The 17,640-nt window shown below is 36.6% G+C and overlaps 1 protein-coding gene across 1 annotated transcript in view; it reads left to right on the plus strand.

The window, feature by feature from the left end:
* The window catches only part of NFXL1 (nuclear transcription factor, X-box binding like 1), a 36,572-nt gene that overhangs the window by 7,477 nt on the left and 11,455 nt on the right, over positions 1–17,640 (plus strand). The window contains exons 10-18 of the mRNA XM_088524796.1: positions 517–639; positions 1,139–1,229; positions 3,826–3,946; positions 4,542–4,698; positions 5,327–5,418; positions 6,159–6,180; positions 10,410–10,550; positions 13,013–13,179; positions 14,004–14,073. Of these exons, the coding sequence (XP_088380922.1) occupies positions 517–639; positions 1,139–1,229; positions 3,826–3,946; positions 4,542–4,698; positions 5,327–5,418; positions 6,159–6,180; positions 10,410–10,550; positions 13,013–13,179; positions 14,004–14,073 (984 nt within the window). The remainder of the gene's footprint in view (positions 1–516; positions 640–1,138; positions 1,230–3,825; positions 3,947–4,541; positions 4,699–5,326; positions 5,419–6,158; positions 6,181–10,409; positions 10,551–13,012; positions 13,180–14,003; positions 14,074–17,640) is intronic.

Raw genomic sequence — 17,640 nt, forward strand, 5'->3', positions numbered from 1 at the left:
CTTGCATTTGCGCTTGGGATCCTGCAGAACCCACCTGAGTGTCTTCCTGGATGTGTTCTCCCTCCTGGTGGCCCCAAGGGTGGAATTATGCAGTGAGAGGTCATCTGAAGCGCTCTGCTTGGAATGTTGACCCAGTTTCTCCCATAGCGGCTGCTCCGGGCATACATGGTGCCTGTCCAGCCTCGGCAACTTGCCTAAGCTTCCCGACTCCTAAACTGGCAGTGTGGATACAGCAAATCAAAAGTCTGTCCTTTGCATTCAACTGCATCAGATGCTAGTGTGGATGTATGTGAAGAGACATTTGGGGTACAATTTGGAGACAAAACACAGAGAAAGATAATCACGATCTGAATGTGAAGTTGTGTATGTTGTGCTTGAAACATTGTAATGCTACCATCAAAAAAAGTTGTCTTTACAGCTCCTAGTAGAAGTTTTTTTTTCCACATATTGCTTGGATGCTGGATTGTGTGTGTTGTTATATTTATCCTGTTTTTCTTTCCCTGCCTTGCTGCCCAGGAAGTTGAGAAGCAGTGTCGCTGTGGCAAGCACACTAAGCGCATGCCGTGTCATAAGCCATATCTGTGTGAGACAAAGTGCACCAAAATTCGGGATTGCCAGAAGCACCAGTGTAAGAGAAAGGTAAGTGTCTAGAGGTGATCTGTTTCAAATGTGTCGCTTGTATACTCATAAGGTGCTGAATGTTATTCTTAACTGCCAATGTAAAAAGGCAGGCACCCATCATTCTGCCTCTTACAGGATCACACGCACAAACCAGCAAGTGTTTCTGGCTTTTTACTTCAGTTTTCAGAATAGATGGGGTAAAGGGTAGTGAGTTATGTAGTGAGCAGCCCTTGGCACTAATTTCCAGAGAGAAGGAACTACTGAGTCACCTAATGTAAAAGTCTTTGAATGGTGTTAATGGGACTGTCTTAATAGGACCTTCTTTGGGCCTTTTCTGTGTTTTTGAGGAAGTGGTTACTAAATATTGCAATAGGAGGTATGCTAGGATTTTCATTTTCTAGGCTGACTTCTGTGGTAGAATATGATCCATAGGTATTCAGACACCTTTATACACCTGATGTGAATTTGAGGAAATTTGACTAAATTGCATTAATACTTTTTTTTTTTTTTTTTTTAGTGCTGTTCTGGAAACTGTCCACCTTGTGATCAAGTCTGTGGGCGGACTTTAGGCTGCAGAAATCACAAATGTCCTTCTGGTTGCCACAGGGGTAAGATTAGGCAGCAAGTTCTTAGTGGTGACATAATCTTATTGTAGTGTGGATGGATGTTTTAATTTTGCCAAGCATAGTGCATAGTATCATCCTGTGTGGTGCTTAGTGGAGCCTCGTCCTCTGTTGGATGTGGATTTTTGCGGGTAACAGGGTATTTGAAGGATTTCTAAAGTGTCGGTTAGAGCTTAAGGGCTTACCTAATAATAATAATAATAATAATAATAATAATAATAAAAATCATACCTGGTTTTTATACCAATTTCCTGGTAATTTTCCTTGGCAGCATTCTGCTAAAAGTGCCTTGCTGCCATCAACTGCTTAATATCAATTTGTAGCTTGACTTCTCCCTGAGTAATTCTGTTAAATATACATAAGAAAAATGTTCACTTATGTACAGAGATGGCTACTGGTTGAACTCATATGGCTTTAAAAACTCTTAAAATACAATGTGTGATACTAGTGGGCTTATAAACTGAATAATATTGGAACTGCAATATATGTTGGTAACAATGAAAATAAAACTTGTTGCTGACTATACAAAGGCAATAGGAAGAGTTTACAGCAGCAACCAGAGAACTTAGTTAAGAAGGAAAGAAGCTGAAAATAATCAAAATTCCTTGGTAGCTTTTATCATGTCTAATTGCTTTGGCATTCACCTGGTAGGGGATTAAATTAGAATTTATTTAATAATAATTTAATAACTGATTTTTATTTGATAGTGGTTGTATTTACAACCTGTCTGGAAGTGACATTAATAATTTCTAGGGACAAATGGCAATGTAAAAATAATAAAGCAGTACCTATAATAAAACAAGCAAAAGTAGACTTTGAAAATGTAAGCATAAAATACGTGTATTTAAAAATGTGTGTATTTAATGCATCAAAACAGTACAGTTGTCAATATTCAAACATTTACTTTTGCCAAAAGTTATATCTAACGAGGCTAATAACTGTGATACCAGATCAGGTTTGAAAAGAAAACTTTTGTTTGCATTGGTGAATTGTAATCGAATGAATTTAATAATGGCTTATTAAAATGTTTGAAAGTGTTTCTCATGAAGACACTGATTTTGGCCTCAAAGTGTTTATACTGATGCTGCCTTCTCTTTTCCCACTGCCCCGAATATTTTTGTAGCTACTTGTTTACTTCAGAATATAATACTAGGTCAGATTACTTCATAGTGAGCGAACAGCCCTCAGTGACCACTAATTTTAAAGGAAATAGCCTGCTTTCCAGAGAAGAACCTGCCAAGTCAGGTCCTTGAAGGTCCTTCTGCGCTCACAAGTATTAGAGGTCGCTGGTACTAAGCACTTGGCATTTAGCAGTGGTCCCTAAGAAAAGGTCACCTAATCTAACCTGGTTTTGATGTGAATTTACGTATCATATCTTAAATATTTAAGTTTAGATTGTATTGCCAGGGGACAGAAATACTTCGTACTGTAGTACATTATAGATATTTGAGAACAGTATGCCCTTGACCTAACTTCAGGCTAAGAAGTGAGCTCTGTCCTTCCATCCTTCTAAGAAAGTAGACAGTTGTCTTCATTGATATGATGTTTAAGTAAATTATGCATATCTTTGCCACTCTGGGCAACATAACTTTAGTTATGATATGAAAGCATAGCTTTAGTTTAGACTATCAGTTTACAGGATAAACATAGCTGTTTATCTCTCCTGCTTAATATATTACACATTTTACTTGGCAATATGAAATTGTATACTTCCATCCTTTTTTTCTTCAGCAGCTTTTTGTCATTGTGAGATCTAATTGTTGGAGTGTTGCCTCTTGGATCCTGTTAAGAAGTCAGAATTGTTTGAAAGGTTGCGCTGTCAATGGCACTCCCAAGGCATAGCTTTTTTTTAAAGGTTTTAGTAAGCCAAACTGATTATGATTAGTAAGCCAAAACCCCAAGTCTAAATTTCCTTTTTTTTAAAGAATAGATGTACTTACAGTTCATTACTCAAAACCCAAAAGCTTAGCAGATGACTAAGAAGAAATAGTCTGGGAAATCTATAAAGTACAGATATTTTACTGTTATTCATTTTTTTTTTTTTTTTTTAACTATATCAGGTTGATAGCATGAATAGGTTCAAAAACGAGGAAAATCTATCTGGAAAAAAAGACATGCTATTAATTATACAGATAAGATAAACATTTCCCTACTACCACCCAATCCCTAATATGCAGAGCTGCAAAAGAGCATCTTTCCAGTTTTCTGAAATGTCTTTTTCTTTTGAAAATCAATGAAAGATTATAGCGTGTCTTCATATGTGTTCAAGATTGAAGTACAGCTTTGAAATGTTGCATGATCCAAAAGAAGAGGTTCTAATGATGCTGGCCTATCTTTTAAATACGTAAGTGTAAATATGTAGGTGAAACAGTTTCTAATTTGTGTTACAACTGTGCAACTGGTATTCAATCAGAATTATTATTGCTACTATTTTAGAATGGACAAGATAACCAAAAATTAATAGCTTTGTTATTAAGACAAAATAATAATCCTGAGTACCCAAAGCGTATGGTATAATGTTGGTTACTGTTTTTACAGTCAGCTTATTCAGGTGATAATTTTGTTAATATATTTATTTCAGGTAGTTGTTATCCATGTCCAGAGACTGTAGATGTGAAATGCAACTGTGGAAAAACTGTCATTAAAGTGCCCTGTGGCAGAGAGCGCACCACGAAGCCTCCCAAATGCAAGCAGCTGTGCAGGTCAGTATAGAAAAAGGGTACATTTCTAGTTCTTTAGTGGAGTTCAGGTGTCCTTAAGGAAAGTAGTGCAATACAGCTGTTTAGAAGAAAAAAATGACTTACCTAATATGGCATAGGTATTACTTCCCTGATTTTCTCTTTTCTGGATTATGGAGATGGAGTTAGCAGTCATCCTTGCTGCTGCCAAGGGGCAGTTCTGTCCCACCAGCCACTGCTAGATCTTCAGGTCCCCTCTGCCCTTTGAGTCAGCCCTGGTGCTACTTTGAAGTATCTCTGTGAGACAGGTTAGCTAGAAAACTAGACTAACAAAAGCTAAAGGGGGAGTAGTTTCTTTTGGGGAGTGTAGCAAGAATAACTGGCCCACAGTAGAGCTTGGAATGAAACACCTGATTGGCTAGGCAAGTAAAGCTTTGACTGTCACTTCATTTAGAACTAGTGCATAAATTACTGGTAATGTTAACCACTGCTTTTTAAAACTTATTTTAAAAAATGACTTGTTCTTTTCAATTCTTTGTGTTTTGAGCACAACTGTCTGATTTTAACTTATATTTCATGTTCATGAAATATATTGATTAATTCTTGGATTTTACTTCAGTCGACCACCCACCTGTCACCACCCTACCCAGGAGAAACACTACTGTCACTTTGGTCGATGTCCTCCGTGTCGTCAGTCCTGCCAGAAAACATTGACGTGTGGTCATTTGTGCCCTGTTTCTTGCCACGATGAAGCACTTGTGAAGCAAACTGGCTTGGTAAGGATATAGTGAAATATGGTTTGTTGTTTGTGTTCTGTTGACCAAGAAACAATTATTTGGTGCAATGCTGGGGATTTCTTAATTCCATCGTAATTAAATAACTGAGCATAGGTGTGCGTATGTTACTACTTAATGAAATGGGTCTGGTTGTTACGTTGTCATCTAATCCATATTGTATTATGTATTCTGTGAAACTTTGAGCAGTTAAAATTACTTAAGAAATGACATGTTGGCTAGAGTTCTTTAATTTTTAATGTCAAGTTGTGAACATAGCAAAAAGTAAAGGTTAGAGAATATCTGAGTTAACTTGAACTGTTAGTTTGCGCTAGTTAAAGTGAGAAATTGTTGGGATATTTAAACATGCAGCATGTATGCATTGAATGAAGGTAACTTCATATTTTTTCTTAATTTAAACAATATAGCCATAGGCCTTCATTTTCCTGTTCTTTGCCATATCAGAAATGCTAATTCTGGAGTTCTTTGATATTACAATTAGTAGAAGCAATTACTCACTGGAAAATAGATTTCTTAAATTGAGATCTTTCTAGATGATGAGGGTATTTGTAGTTGAGTGATTGATTCCAGTTGTGTGTTTTCCTCAAGTGCTGTTGTACTTTGCTCCCAGCATCAGCCTGCAGGCCCTTGGGAACAGCCGTCTGAGCCAGCCTTTATCCAAACTGCATTGCCGTGCCCTCCCTGTGAGGTTCCAGTATCAGTGTAAGTATAAAGAAAAAGAAGAAAACAGGAAAAAAAATCCCCATCATTATAAGGATGTGCATGGAAAATGCTGTGTTTTCTTCTCTATATACAGTGAACATATGTAAACACCATTCTAGTACCCATTTTATTAACATGTGGTCATTATTTAAAAGGACAGGTGGCATAACTATAGAGTGGTTGTTTCTAAGACACATTTTGTACAGATGTTTACCTTAAACATATCAAAATTGAAAAGGCAGCCACTGTCTTCAGTGACACAGTTATATATATATTTCTCTAAAAATAAATAAGAGATGAAGTTGTAAATATAAGAGTAGACTAATTACACAGTTTTCTGTGTAGTTAGAGCCAAAGGAGAATGTATTTGGAAGAAATTCAGGTAATTTTTTAAAATAAAAGTTATTTATTCATGCATATCCTATTGATTAATCTGCACATGAAATTTTGATTCTGGGATTACTGCTGTTAAATCATGTAAGCCAAACAGCTATTGAAAGAGAGAGAGCACTGACCTGCATAGATGGATAATATTCTCTTAACTCATGGACTGTTGTGCTACAAACGCAGACTAGATATGGACCTACCTGTTTAGCTGCATGTGATGCCTAGGCTAGCCTCACCTAAGCATTTTTGATATGCATTGCATAGTTTTCTTGAAAGGCACTGTCACCGCTTTCAGTCCCTTTCTTACAGAGATAAATGTTTTTCTCTCTTTTTTTTTTTTTTTTCTTTACCAGGGAGTGTCTTGGACAGCATGAGGTAAGTCATAAAATTGCCTTTTGAAATGGAATATGAAGGATATCTTTAATGTTGCACTGCAAAAAGATATTAGCAAAATATTCTATGACTTTTCTGCATTTTAAAATCAACAAAGTACACTTTCACAAGGGCTTAAATAGTGGAGCATGTTTTAGTACCTTATCGAAGAATACGTAGATACTTGACCTTTTAGACTTCCTGGTCAAAAGTTTAAACTCATGATTTATAGAGCTATTTGTGTAGCTTTGCATGGTTGGTTAACTGGTATTTAAATTGATGACTTTTTCATTACTTGCCATATCTCTGTTTTTTTCTTACTTTATGGCTCTTCTTCTTTCTAACTCCCGTGTCTAAGTGTTTCCATTTTAAATGATGGATAGGAACAGTGCTGTATGGGAAAATTCTTAGTGACTTGGAACTTTGTGGATAAAAAAGGACAATGTAGTGGAAACTCTTCTCCTGTGCTACTTGTTACATTTTCTGTTGTTATTCAGTATTCTCTAACCTATAAGAAAGCAATTATATATTTTGGCTTGCTTTAGAAGAAAATTAATATCCAAAGGCTAAAAGACTGTTTCAAAAAATGTTAACTGCTTTCTAGAATTTTCCATATTAATATGGAAATATTAAAATGGAATTACATTTGTTACAGTTAGTATCTTTTAAATAATTTATTAATTTGTGTTGTATTTTTTGATAAAGTGAGCATGTATTCTGGTATTGCAGGTATACAAACTCTGCTGTATCAGCAGTCTTTCATGCTGATATATTCTTGCAGTGCGTTTTTTGATCCGTGTAGGGTGTGAATACGGCTTCAATAGAGCTAGTCTGCATTGTGCCAATTGCGGAAGAAAAATGTGCTAAGAAAAATGGAGAAGAGCATGTCTGCTTTTGGTGCTGCTGTTGGAACACTTAAATTTTGGTTTTGCTCTCCACATAGAAATTTGTAGGTTCCTGAACAAATATATATATTTTGAGCCAATGACATCTCTTGTGATAGGGTGAGATGATAAGATTTATCTTTAATAAATTTATGTATAAAAAAGCTTGTAGCTTGAATTGATCCAGTGTAGCTTTGAGTATAGGCAATGTAACAGGTTTTGATAATTTGCAGAGTGAGGTTTGTCTCTTTCCTGTAATACAGGATAGATCTGCTTATTAGAGAAAAATAGCTCTAAACTCCATATTTATAATTACTTGCTATAGAATAATTAAGAAAAAAACCTCTCTCTTCCCTAACAGTCTTAGCAGCTTCGATCAGTGGGTTTGGGTCATGTTTCCTTTATAAGCCTGTTCAGAAACCAAGAAATAATCCCAATGAATCCGATGTTAATGACTTGCATTTGTTTGTGCTGTTTGATGTTGTGGATTAAACTTTCCTTTGGCGAGCCAGCGAAGTGCAGTGCTCTCTTCCTGCTCACGTTCAGCAGGCTCCAGGGTGGAATTAAGTGTCCTAAGCTTTGAGATCCTGATGGCAATAGAGGGGGGAGGACAGCTTGGTGTGTATGTGTGCGCAGCCGTGTGAGGGGGAGGGCGCCTCGCGCGGTTTCATGTTGTTCACGGATCTCTGAACAGGCCACAGAAAAAAAAACCAGACAACAAATTCAGATAATTACATCAAATCTGAGTTCAGTGGAATTATGATTCTGTATGATATTTAACTTGAAATGTCATTTTTTTTAGTTAGTGTGCAAACCTCTTAAATTTACTACATAATTTTCTTACTACATAAAATTTTTCAATATATTTACATATATCTAAAAAGTCAGTAACTTTTTACTTATTTAGTGTATAAATATATTTTAGGATAGTATATTATACTTATTTCATTCTTTTGTAATTTTATTTTTAATTTCAGATTGTTGTTCATGTATATGTTTTTAGTTCATTAAGTGTTACTAGAAGGAAGATAGTTGTGTCTTTTAGCTCTATTTTTTGCAGTGAGTGATTTGAATAGCTGATAAAGTCCTTATGTGTCCTTTTTTAGCTGTGGTTTCCTTTTTTTTAGAATGAAGAGCATTATTAAAACTTGATCCGATTAATCTCCATAACTATCTCTCTTGAAGTTATCCTGTGGAATGCCTGTGGCCTGAGAATGGTGTCTTCTGCTTTTCCATTCAGCTTTTATAAATTACTTCTGGTTCTCATCTGCTTTCTTTACTCTCCTACAGGAGTGTGTGTGGATTTCTTAGATACCCGTCTTTGTAGTATTAGTAGCAACTTCTATTTAGTCACTGCAGAAATGTGAAACTATAGAAAGCAAAATTTCCTATATCCTGTTCTTTTGATTTCTTACCAGCAGCCATGCTGAATAACTGCTGTAATGAAAAGACAACAAAATTCAGAAAGCATGCATTTAAACATAGATTCAAATTAATTAAAATTCTCTGTTTTGGATTTGATTGCCATGTAGTGAAAAAAGCTTTTATTAAAATCTCTGCCTCCATGCATGGATGCTGAGCTGAAGTTGTGACTCGCAGCCTGGAGGAGGATGGGATGTGAGGGATGTGGGGAATGACAAAAACTCTGTGTGTGTGTGTGTGTGTGTGTGTGCGTGCACACCCATGGTTTGGGATAGCACTTCGCTGCTTGGGACTCTTTTTTATTAGACCTATCTGAGCTTTAGCTCCTTCGGGTCGGTGGAAGCCAAAGTCACTAGAGAGGGAGCTGTGGGATGCTTGCAGGTGGGAGCGTGTACCTAGTATTCAAGCTGCTTACCTGAGCTGTATCCCTGGCTTAGCCAGCATAACAAGTGTCAGTTTTGGCATAAATATGTGAGAGTAATTGGACACAGTAGTGTTCTCTGTGTTTTTTTCTGTGCTTGTTGTCCAGTCTGCTATGCAGACGACTTCTGCTCTCCAGGTCTTTGCGACCTGGGGTGACAGGAGAAGGAGTTAAGGGGTTTTTGTGAATGAATGGCATATTGTGGGCATATACAGAATGCAGTCCCTTGTTGGGTAGGTCCAGAAAATCTTTCTAAGGCAAGTGGATTCAAATCCTGCTTTGTATAGTTTTAGTTTGAAGGAAACCAACGTTTTTGTAGCATTAAAGGGAGAATTTTCCTCACTCTGGCTTGTGTGAGTGGCTCTTTCCTGTCTTCCCTGCTTCAGTTCCAGTGCTTACCTGGTCACACGGCCAGTCAACGTGCAAAGCTAGCAAAAGAAAAGGAACTTTTTAATCAATTCCTTTTCTATTATCTTCATTGAATTGACCTACTCTTACAACAGATCTGTGGTAGAGCTTGGACAGGAGTGTGCTGCTAGGAGTGTGAGGCTGGGAGAGAGAAGTAGAAGGGGTACAGTAATAAGCTGCTCAATCAGCTTAAGCTATAACAGAAAATCCGACCTTTAAGTCCAAGCCAAAATAAGTTACATAACAGTAATCTATTGTATAGTAACTGTACCAGTGGTTTCTGTTGTTCTCTGCAAAGTGATTGTTGTTATAAAAACAGAAAAACTCCTCCACACAACAGGCTTTGGCAGTATCACAGAAACTGAGTTTTTCATGTCAATATTATATGATGGTGTTAGAAAATGGTAATGGTGAATTCCCACTGTACTTGGAGTGTGAAGGATACTCTCCACCTCAAGGAAAGTAACAGAATTAACCAAGCCTGGAGCCTGCACTCCATTTCTGTGCTAATGAAAATCCTAAATTCCTAAATTGATACTGAGTTGTGCTATAAAGCTCTGTTAACTGGGGTGTTAAGCTCAAACTAGACAGTCAAGTATCTCACTGGGAGTTAAGATCCTAGTCCTGGTACAGTGCTGGTTTTCTTCCCTTCTGAACTCCTTGGAGATATATTTGGTATGGTCAGTGTTTGTTTTTCAGAATTTCTGGCTTGCAGGTTGTTTTTCGTTTGCTAGTTTTTGGTGCTTAATTTTAGCATTGTAAGATGTTTTGTTTGTATGATGACCATAGCAACAAGAACAGACTGTAAACTGCTTCAGGAATAGCTGTAAAGCGCCTTGGGAATTTTTAAAGGAAGGCACAAGTGGAATTCAGAGAGAATGGCTAACTAGCACTAAAAGCTTTGGGAGTGTAGTAGTGTGTTTGAAAAACTGAGGGGAAACTATGTTGTGAAAGTCAACTTGTTAGCTAATAAAAGCGTGGTCATGGTGGTATGAGAATCTGAAGACTTTGAATGGGTTTTAGTACTTTAAATTAGCAAAGATGCTTAGAAATCAAAATTAGTGTGTGCTTATATATTTTTTCTTTTTTAATTTAAGGTTAGCCCATTACCATGTCACTCTGCAGGTCCCTACTCGTGTAAAAGACTTTGTGGACGGCTTCTTGCTTGTCAGAATCATACCTGTATGAAAGAGTGTCACCATGTTACTAAAGTCAACAGTAATGCAGATGGAAAGAAGGTGAGCTGATTTCCTCTTTTTATCGCTCTCTCTCTGTGTGCGTGCGTGTGTGTGTGTGTGTGTTCTTTTTTCAATTTGCAGAATTTGCAGCTGAGAGATGTGGAATCTAGTCCAGATTCCACTGGGAGGCTTGTTGGCGTTGTGGCAGTTGTAGACTATAATCTGGAAAATATTTCATAAATGCTGTGTCCTTTTGTGTTATGCTAATAGTAACAAAATAGTAATTTTGTTACTTTTTCATCATACAAGACTGACAGGCCTCTCTTAGCGACATTTTTCGTACCTGTCTAGATGACATGGTCTACTGATAAATCGTTGAAAAAAAACGTAATCTTCTGTTTCATCCCACACATTCACCTATGTACCAATGCACCTTAAGTCTCCCAAGAAATTGCTTTTTGATGAGACCTCTAAGTGAGTTGAGGAAGCTGGAACACTTCTAGGGAGAAGCACTGAAACTGTTGCAGACCTGGTGAAGACTTTCTAAAGCATTAGGGCTGCATGTTCATGTTTGTCTATGTCTTTAATTAGAAACTGTCCCTTATGAGATTGAGAAACTGTAGATTAAATATTAATTGATGGAAGTAATATGAAATAAAAATGGAATAATGTGCACAGTTGAAGGCTGTCCTGGTTTTGAGCAGTAGACATGCATGCATTGAATGATTTGAGAAAATCATGATTTCTGAGGAAAACAGCTCTAAGCTTTTAAAGAATGCCATTAAGAAACATAATTGGTGTCTCATGGCATTTAGAAAACTGAGCAAGCATTCAGTCAAATATAGGACATAAGTGTGCTTATATTTTACCTAAGCAGGATGATTTCTCTGTGAATTCAAGTCCTGGAAGTAATATTGTCATCTAATCACTCTATGTATTCCATTTACTGTAGCGTTATATTAATGATTGCAGAGCCTTTGTCTGAGGAGTGACAGTAACAGGCAGCAAGAGAGCAGCATTACTGAATACTAAGGGTGGCAGCTCTTGAAGGCTCTCCAGTTAGTACTGCAAGAGGATGTGGTCTTGCACCTGCAGTTGAAATGACAATGCGTGTGGGTTGGGATTATGCCTCACACAGTTTCATGCGCGCTGAGCTTTCTCAAAAATGCGAGTTCTGTGTCCTTGCAAAGTAGGGGTACATTTCACTTCTCTATTTTCTCTGAATTTTTACAAACTCAAGTTGTTTTTGACCTTTAGAACTTTTGTTCTGTTTTGTTGATAGAGACTAAGCTGCAGATGTAGTCTGAGACTGGCTGATTAAATTTCTTTTTATATGTCTGAAGAATAATTTTTCTGTCTGGAATTCAGCTTTTATTCCACATATGCTAGTAAACTGAGAAAGTTGTTTGCCTTCACCTACTCTCGCTTAAGTTCTATATGACAGTTTTCAATATGCTTTTGGTTGCTAGTATCTTCCTGAGATGTGATGTTTGGGAGTCTGAACATTGTGAATGCCCAGTGTACAAAGTTTCCTTTTAAAACATCAGCAAAAATAGTTCAGCTACATAAGCAGAAGTTATGGAGCTCGAAAGAAAATAGGTGCGGGGGGGAAACTGTAGTTAAACCCTGATGCCATTATTCTGAACAGCATAAAGTGTAAGCTTGGCATGGAGCATAATCCTCTTGGAGAAGCATTGTGTAGCATCATTTTTGGTTGACTATTCACTATACTTAGACTAACTTATATGTCACTAAGAACTGGAATGTGATGATGTGCCTGAAATACTGTGCTGTGTCAGTCCAGTTGTTAAATCGTATCAGTTTCTCTGTGCATATTTGACTGCAGAATGGGATTCTTAAGGAGTTATCAAGAAAGTAGTAGGAATAGAGATAGTTTAATGGAACTTGCTGTGACATAAGTTCTTAACTTGGACTAAGGGTGACCCTATAGCTCTTGCAGACTTTGTCATATATGAAGCTGAAACAAGGCTTAGCAGCTCTCAGCATATTGCTAACTTGATGTTTTTTGGAACCAGCATAGACATATGGAAGTGAAATAGCTTAAAGCTTGGCTAGTTTCTTTTTCTTTTTTTCTTTTTTTTTTTTTTAAAAAAAGGGCAAGCAGACAAAGAAACTTCCACACCCCACTATTACAGACCAATATGTTGTGATTGTTGAATGGAAAGAGTTAGTTTTGAGTATGAAATTGCTTTTTTTTTTCTAAAAGTGTTTCCTTAAGAGAACTAATAGGCTTAATGGCAATTTTCCAAAACACTAATATTAAGAGGTTCTTTATGCCCAAAAGGGAATAGAGGTCTGTCTCTTTGATGTACAAACACTGGCATTTCTGCTTTTCTTCTCAAAGTGTATTTTAATATTTATTTTGTGTGAGGGATAAGTTAATGAATAGCAGGATTCCTGTGGAGGAGAAAATATATCTACTCTATTCCTCTACATAAGAGCTTAATGTCATCTGGCAAACAGAGCCTGGCACTTTTAGTAATTTGTTTGTATTTTGTTAGGCAGGTCCAGAGTGTTTGCAGTGTGAAGAGGAGTGTACCAAGCCACGGCCCTCTGGCTGTCCTCACCGATGTGTTTTGCCCTGTCATCCTGGGGATTGCCCTTCATGCCTTCAGATGCTTAAAATAAAGTGTCACTGCAAACTGTCAATACTGTATATCGAATGCTTGTAAGTAGACAATGAGTTGGGTTCTGTTCTGACAAGTATGACTAATTGGAAACCATGTGAAATGTCTAGGGATGGGAGTAACCCTGATGGCAAGTCATAGCATTTTTTCTTTGAAGATTTTAATTTATCCTATATTAAATTTTTATTTAATTTGTCAGTGTTCCACATGGTATTATCACTAAAACTGTTAAAGTGTATGGATTCTGTTTTTCATGGAACAGTTTTTGTAATTTTTTTAGAATATAGTAATATGTTCAAGTATGTAGATCTGTAGTAATCTGTATAATATAATTAATCTATATGTAATTATTTTGTAGTGTGTAAGGAAGAATTTCATAACAAGAATTAGAATAAATGCAGTTAGGGTAAAAAAAAAACTTTAAGACTACCTTATATCTTTAAAACTTACCAAAAATGGAGTTCTGAAATATGAAGTGTCCTTTAGTTTCTTTCTTTTTTTTTTCTTTTTTTAAATTAGAAAACATGTTTATAAGCATTTGTGCCTCTTTTTAATTGTTGGAGGATGGGCACAGAGGTACTAGCTTTTACTAAATGTAAGATGAATTAGGTATTTTGTCCATTCTATGCATACTACTCTGAAAAAAGTCATTCAGCTCTTACATGCCCTTTATGTGCTCCTTAAAGTGTTTCATAACCTCTTAATTTTGTGCTCTTGTTTGATAGAGACCTGGTATTGTTAGTTCCACAGTATGTGGGTCATATTTTTCTTTACAGGCGTGAATAGCTAAAATGCATCCCAACTAAATTGATTTGTGTTGGTTTTAATTTGGAATTTATCAGAAATACATGTGTTTTTTTTGTAGAAAACTAACTTGTGCTGACGTAAAAGAAAGGGATCTTCTTACTTCCTGCAAAAATCAGTGTCCAAAAGAGGTAAGCTGTATTAATAAAGAAATACTCAATTGGAGGGATGTCTGGCACTTGAGGATAAAAGAGAAATAGGTGTATGTGTATTTGGACTTTAGCAATGCTTTAGACAGTTTCACAAGCCATCCACAAGTCACAAGACAAGATAGTTACCCCCTCAAAGTTTACTCTGTCCTGTGTACCTTTTTTATCTTCTTTTATCTTCTGCTTTTTTTGCCCTTGTAGATTCTTGGTATCTTTCTGTTCATTATCCTTCTTTGTGGTGCACAAGTAAATGAATGACCTTGTAGTAAATTTCTCATTTGGATATTTAAAAAATTTCCTCTTGGTGGAGTTTTTGGATATTATTTTGCTGTCCCCCTTAATTTGATCTTTTATTTTCCCTCTCTTTGTTTTCATTTGCTCCAAGACTTCCTCTTTATTTTCAAGGGTGCTTATAATATCCTAACATGAACTATGTGTTCCTGTACTTCAATTTGTCTTCTAATATCTCTTCTGTGTCTCATTTTTGACCTTGATCAAGGTATCTGTTGTGATTTTTGTGGATATATTCCCAAGACTCAGTCTGTGACTCAAAATCCTTCTAGGAGCAGTCATGAGCTCTGGTTTGCAGTTCAGAATTGCCCTTTTCCAGATGTGTGTGTGTGTGTGTTGTTCCTTCCAGCCCCTCCTCGGTGCAGCAGGATGTGAAGCAAACCTCAGGACCAGAGGGCTTATAACCTCCAGTTGGATAAAGATTTTTGTTTTATCCTAAAATTCTTGTTCCTATAGAGGCCTTGAAAGAATAAGTTTTTGTGATGTTCCTGCTATCTGAAAATCTTTCATTGCATCTGATAATGGAAGAATGCTTCCCGATCCCTCCCTGTGTTTCTCACTCTTTTTCTTCCTATGATGAAACATAAATTATGTTCACCTATTGACCTGCTTCAGGGAGTTTTTTTTAACAATTTATTGTATGTTTACCTAATCCTATTTTGATAACCTCAGAAGTACAATATGCTGTTTTTATCTTTTTTCTTTACAAAAACCCCAGTATTTTAACTTTTCTGTGAATATTGAATAATACTAGGAATGCTCTGTCAATTTTAAAATTGTTTCATGTTGGTCTGTAACTTTGGGAAAATTACCTACCTGTATCATAAAACAGATTATCCAAACAGTCTCTGTTAAAGGAGTCATTGATAAGTTAAACTGACCTTGTATTACCAGAAGAGCTCAGTGAAATTGTAGCTTGCTGTAAAACAGTGTGGACTGCAACTCTGTAACAATGTTTAGAATAATGTGATTTAGATGCTAGAGAATATAGCATTTACTGAGATCCTAGATTTGAGATATCTGTCTCTTTTCTTTTTTTAATGGAAATTATAGTAGACAGTAAAATACCGTATTTGAATTCCAAGTAGATTTCTACTTCTGGAGATAATGAAAATCACTTAGTTCTATTGTCTGGTGCCTTAAAGAAATAACTTCAAAGTCTTGCCAACTTTCATGCTTTTGTTTTGGCTTTTTAAGTATAAAAGTAAGAAAAGGACTTGTAGTATTACACAGTGCAGCTTGCATTTCCTTTCTGCTTTAGGGAGCAGCAAGCCTTTAATACTGCCACAGCTGTTAGCTGGGACGTGCTCTCTTGTTTGGTAGCAATAACAAAATATCCCATTGAAGGAAATTTAACTTCTTATTTAATCAGTAGTGATTAAATTCTTATCATGGTTGCAGATAGGGACAAATTTTAAACAGAAATTTCCACGTGCTCTATGTTCATTTGTATGTTCATGTCAGTATCTGTGGATCTCTCTATTGCTTGCATTCTTCTGTGTAATTAGCAATTTTTGACAAAATAACAGTACTTTTGAGAGTGCATACTGTGTAGATGTGAAATGTGTGATCGTGTTGCGATAAATTGATTCTAACATGAGACTAGAACATTGCTACAATTGTGCCTGATGCCCTTGAGCAGGGAGTAGGAGAAGGGAGCCACTGGTCACTAGTGAACAGCCCCAGCTCTTACACCTGTGAATGGAAGTTGTTATGGGGGAATCAGGTTGGATTCATTCCATGTTCCTGACCAAACGCAAGGCTCCAAGAAGTTTCTCTCCTCATGTCTTCAAAATAAGATAAAATGCAAGCTAGATGCATTTGATGATCAGTTGTGCCAGTCCAGAATTCTTTGGCAAGGTGCCTAATTTCTTTCCCCTCTCCCCAGTTAAAAAATAAATCTTCTACATCAGACTTCAGTGGAGCTGTTGAGACATGGCCGCACAGCAATTAGCTAGTCCAAGTAAAGATGACTAAGGCAACCATCTGTTGTGTTTCTTAGGTATATGCCTATCTTTAAATGAATAGTTAGATGAAAGAAGCATTAACACTAAGAAAATTTCCCAAGGATTATATTGAGGACTGATCTTGCATTGTTTTCAGCAATGGCCTTGGCACCAAAAATCAGGAGTGCTCGTGGCATTTTCTGATGAAAACTTGAAGAGCATTGTCAGTACAAAACAACTGAGGAAATCCATGTGCAGAAGCAGATAACCATTACGGGATGGTATTAGATACAGAAAAAATGGAAGGCTGTTTATGTAAAGACTAATAGTAGTGTGAGACAGCAAAAATTCTTCTTGTCACGGTGTGATTAGCTGGAGAGAAATATAAATGAGAACTGAAGATGTATTGGGCAGGATATTCTATTAAGAATAAGGTATAATTAAGGCATTGTGCAAAGTCCTGCTGAGATGTCATTTGGGATATTGTATGCAGTTCTGGCTACTGTGTACAAGAAATATTGATTTAAGCTGGTTGAAATTCAATGAAGGGAATACTGTGGGAATAAAGAGCCTTTTATGAAAGGACAGTCGAGAAATATTTCAATATGAGGATAAGAACAAATGAGTTTAGACTGTCTAGAATAGATTTAGGAAATTAGAGAAAAGGCCTTGTCTCTTGAAGGCATAAAGTTTGGAACAGCCTCTCTGGTCCAACAGCAGACGGGAAGAAAAAAGTCCATTTTCAGTGTAAGGCTTGGTCCAGTCATACAGGGCTCACAGGACAGGTTAGCTCCCTGTAGCAGGAGCGTCTGAACTTGAGGACTTAGTTTCCTTCCAGTTTCACTGCAGTGACAGCAATTAAGAAACTACTGGATCCCAAATCACAGAATAGAGGACTAGTCAATACATTAGTATCATAATAGAATTTGAGTTGACATGAAAGCATGTTTAATGGTTGCATATTCTTTAGACAGAGCTGTACGTTTGTTTTAGGTGTGTGCTCCATGACTTTAAGTCTTTAAGTAAGCCGGTTCATTTGTACTCGTAAGAATCAAAATTTGCTGATCCACAAGAAATGTACTTGAGGCTTATAATTGTGTTATGTTGCATTTCCATTTTTGTGAATGAAGTGATGTAGCATGTACACATCTATGAAAAATGCATATCTTGATTATTCCTTACAGGTTTTTCCAAGTTGTATTAATTCCTTGATGACACTTAACCACTGAAATTTTGTTTTTTGCGAAGAACACTGATACCATCTTAAAAATGTTTTGGATTTAGAACTACATTTTTAAATAAGTCAATTGGA

The sequence above is a fragment of the Tinamus guttatus genome, unplaced genomic scaffold, assembly GCF_059628265.1.
Source record: "Tinamus guttatus ecotype Peru unplaced genomic scaffold, ASM5962826v1 Tinamus_guttatus_pri_ptg000213l, whole genome shotgun sequence".
NCBI classification, from domain to species: Eukaryota; Metazoa; Chordata; class Aves; order Tinamiformes; family Tinamidae; genus Tinamus; species Tinamus guttatus.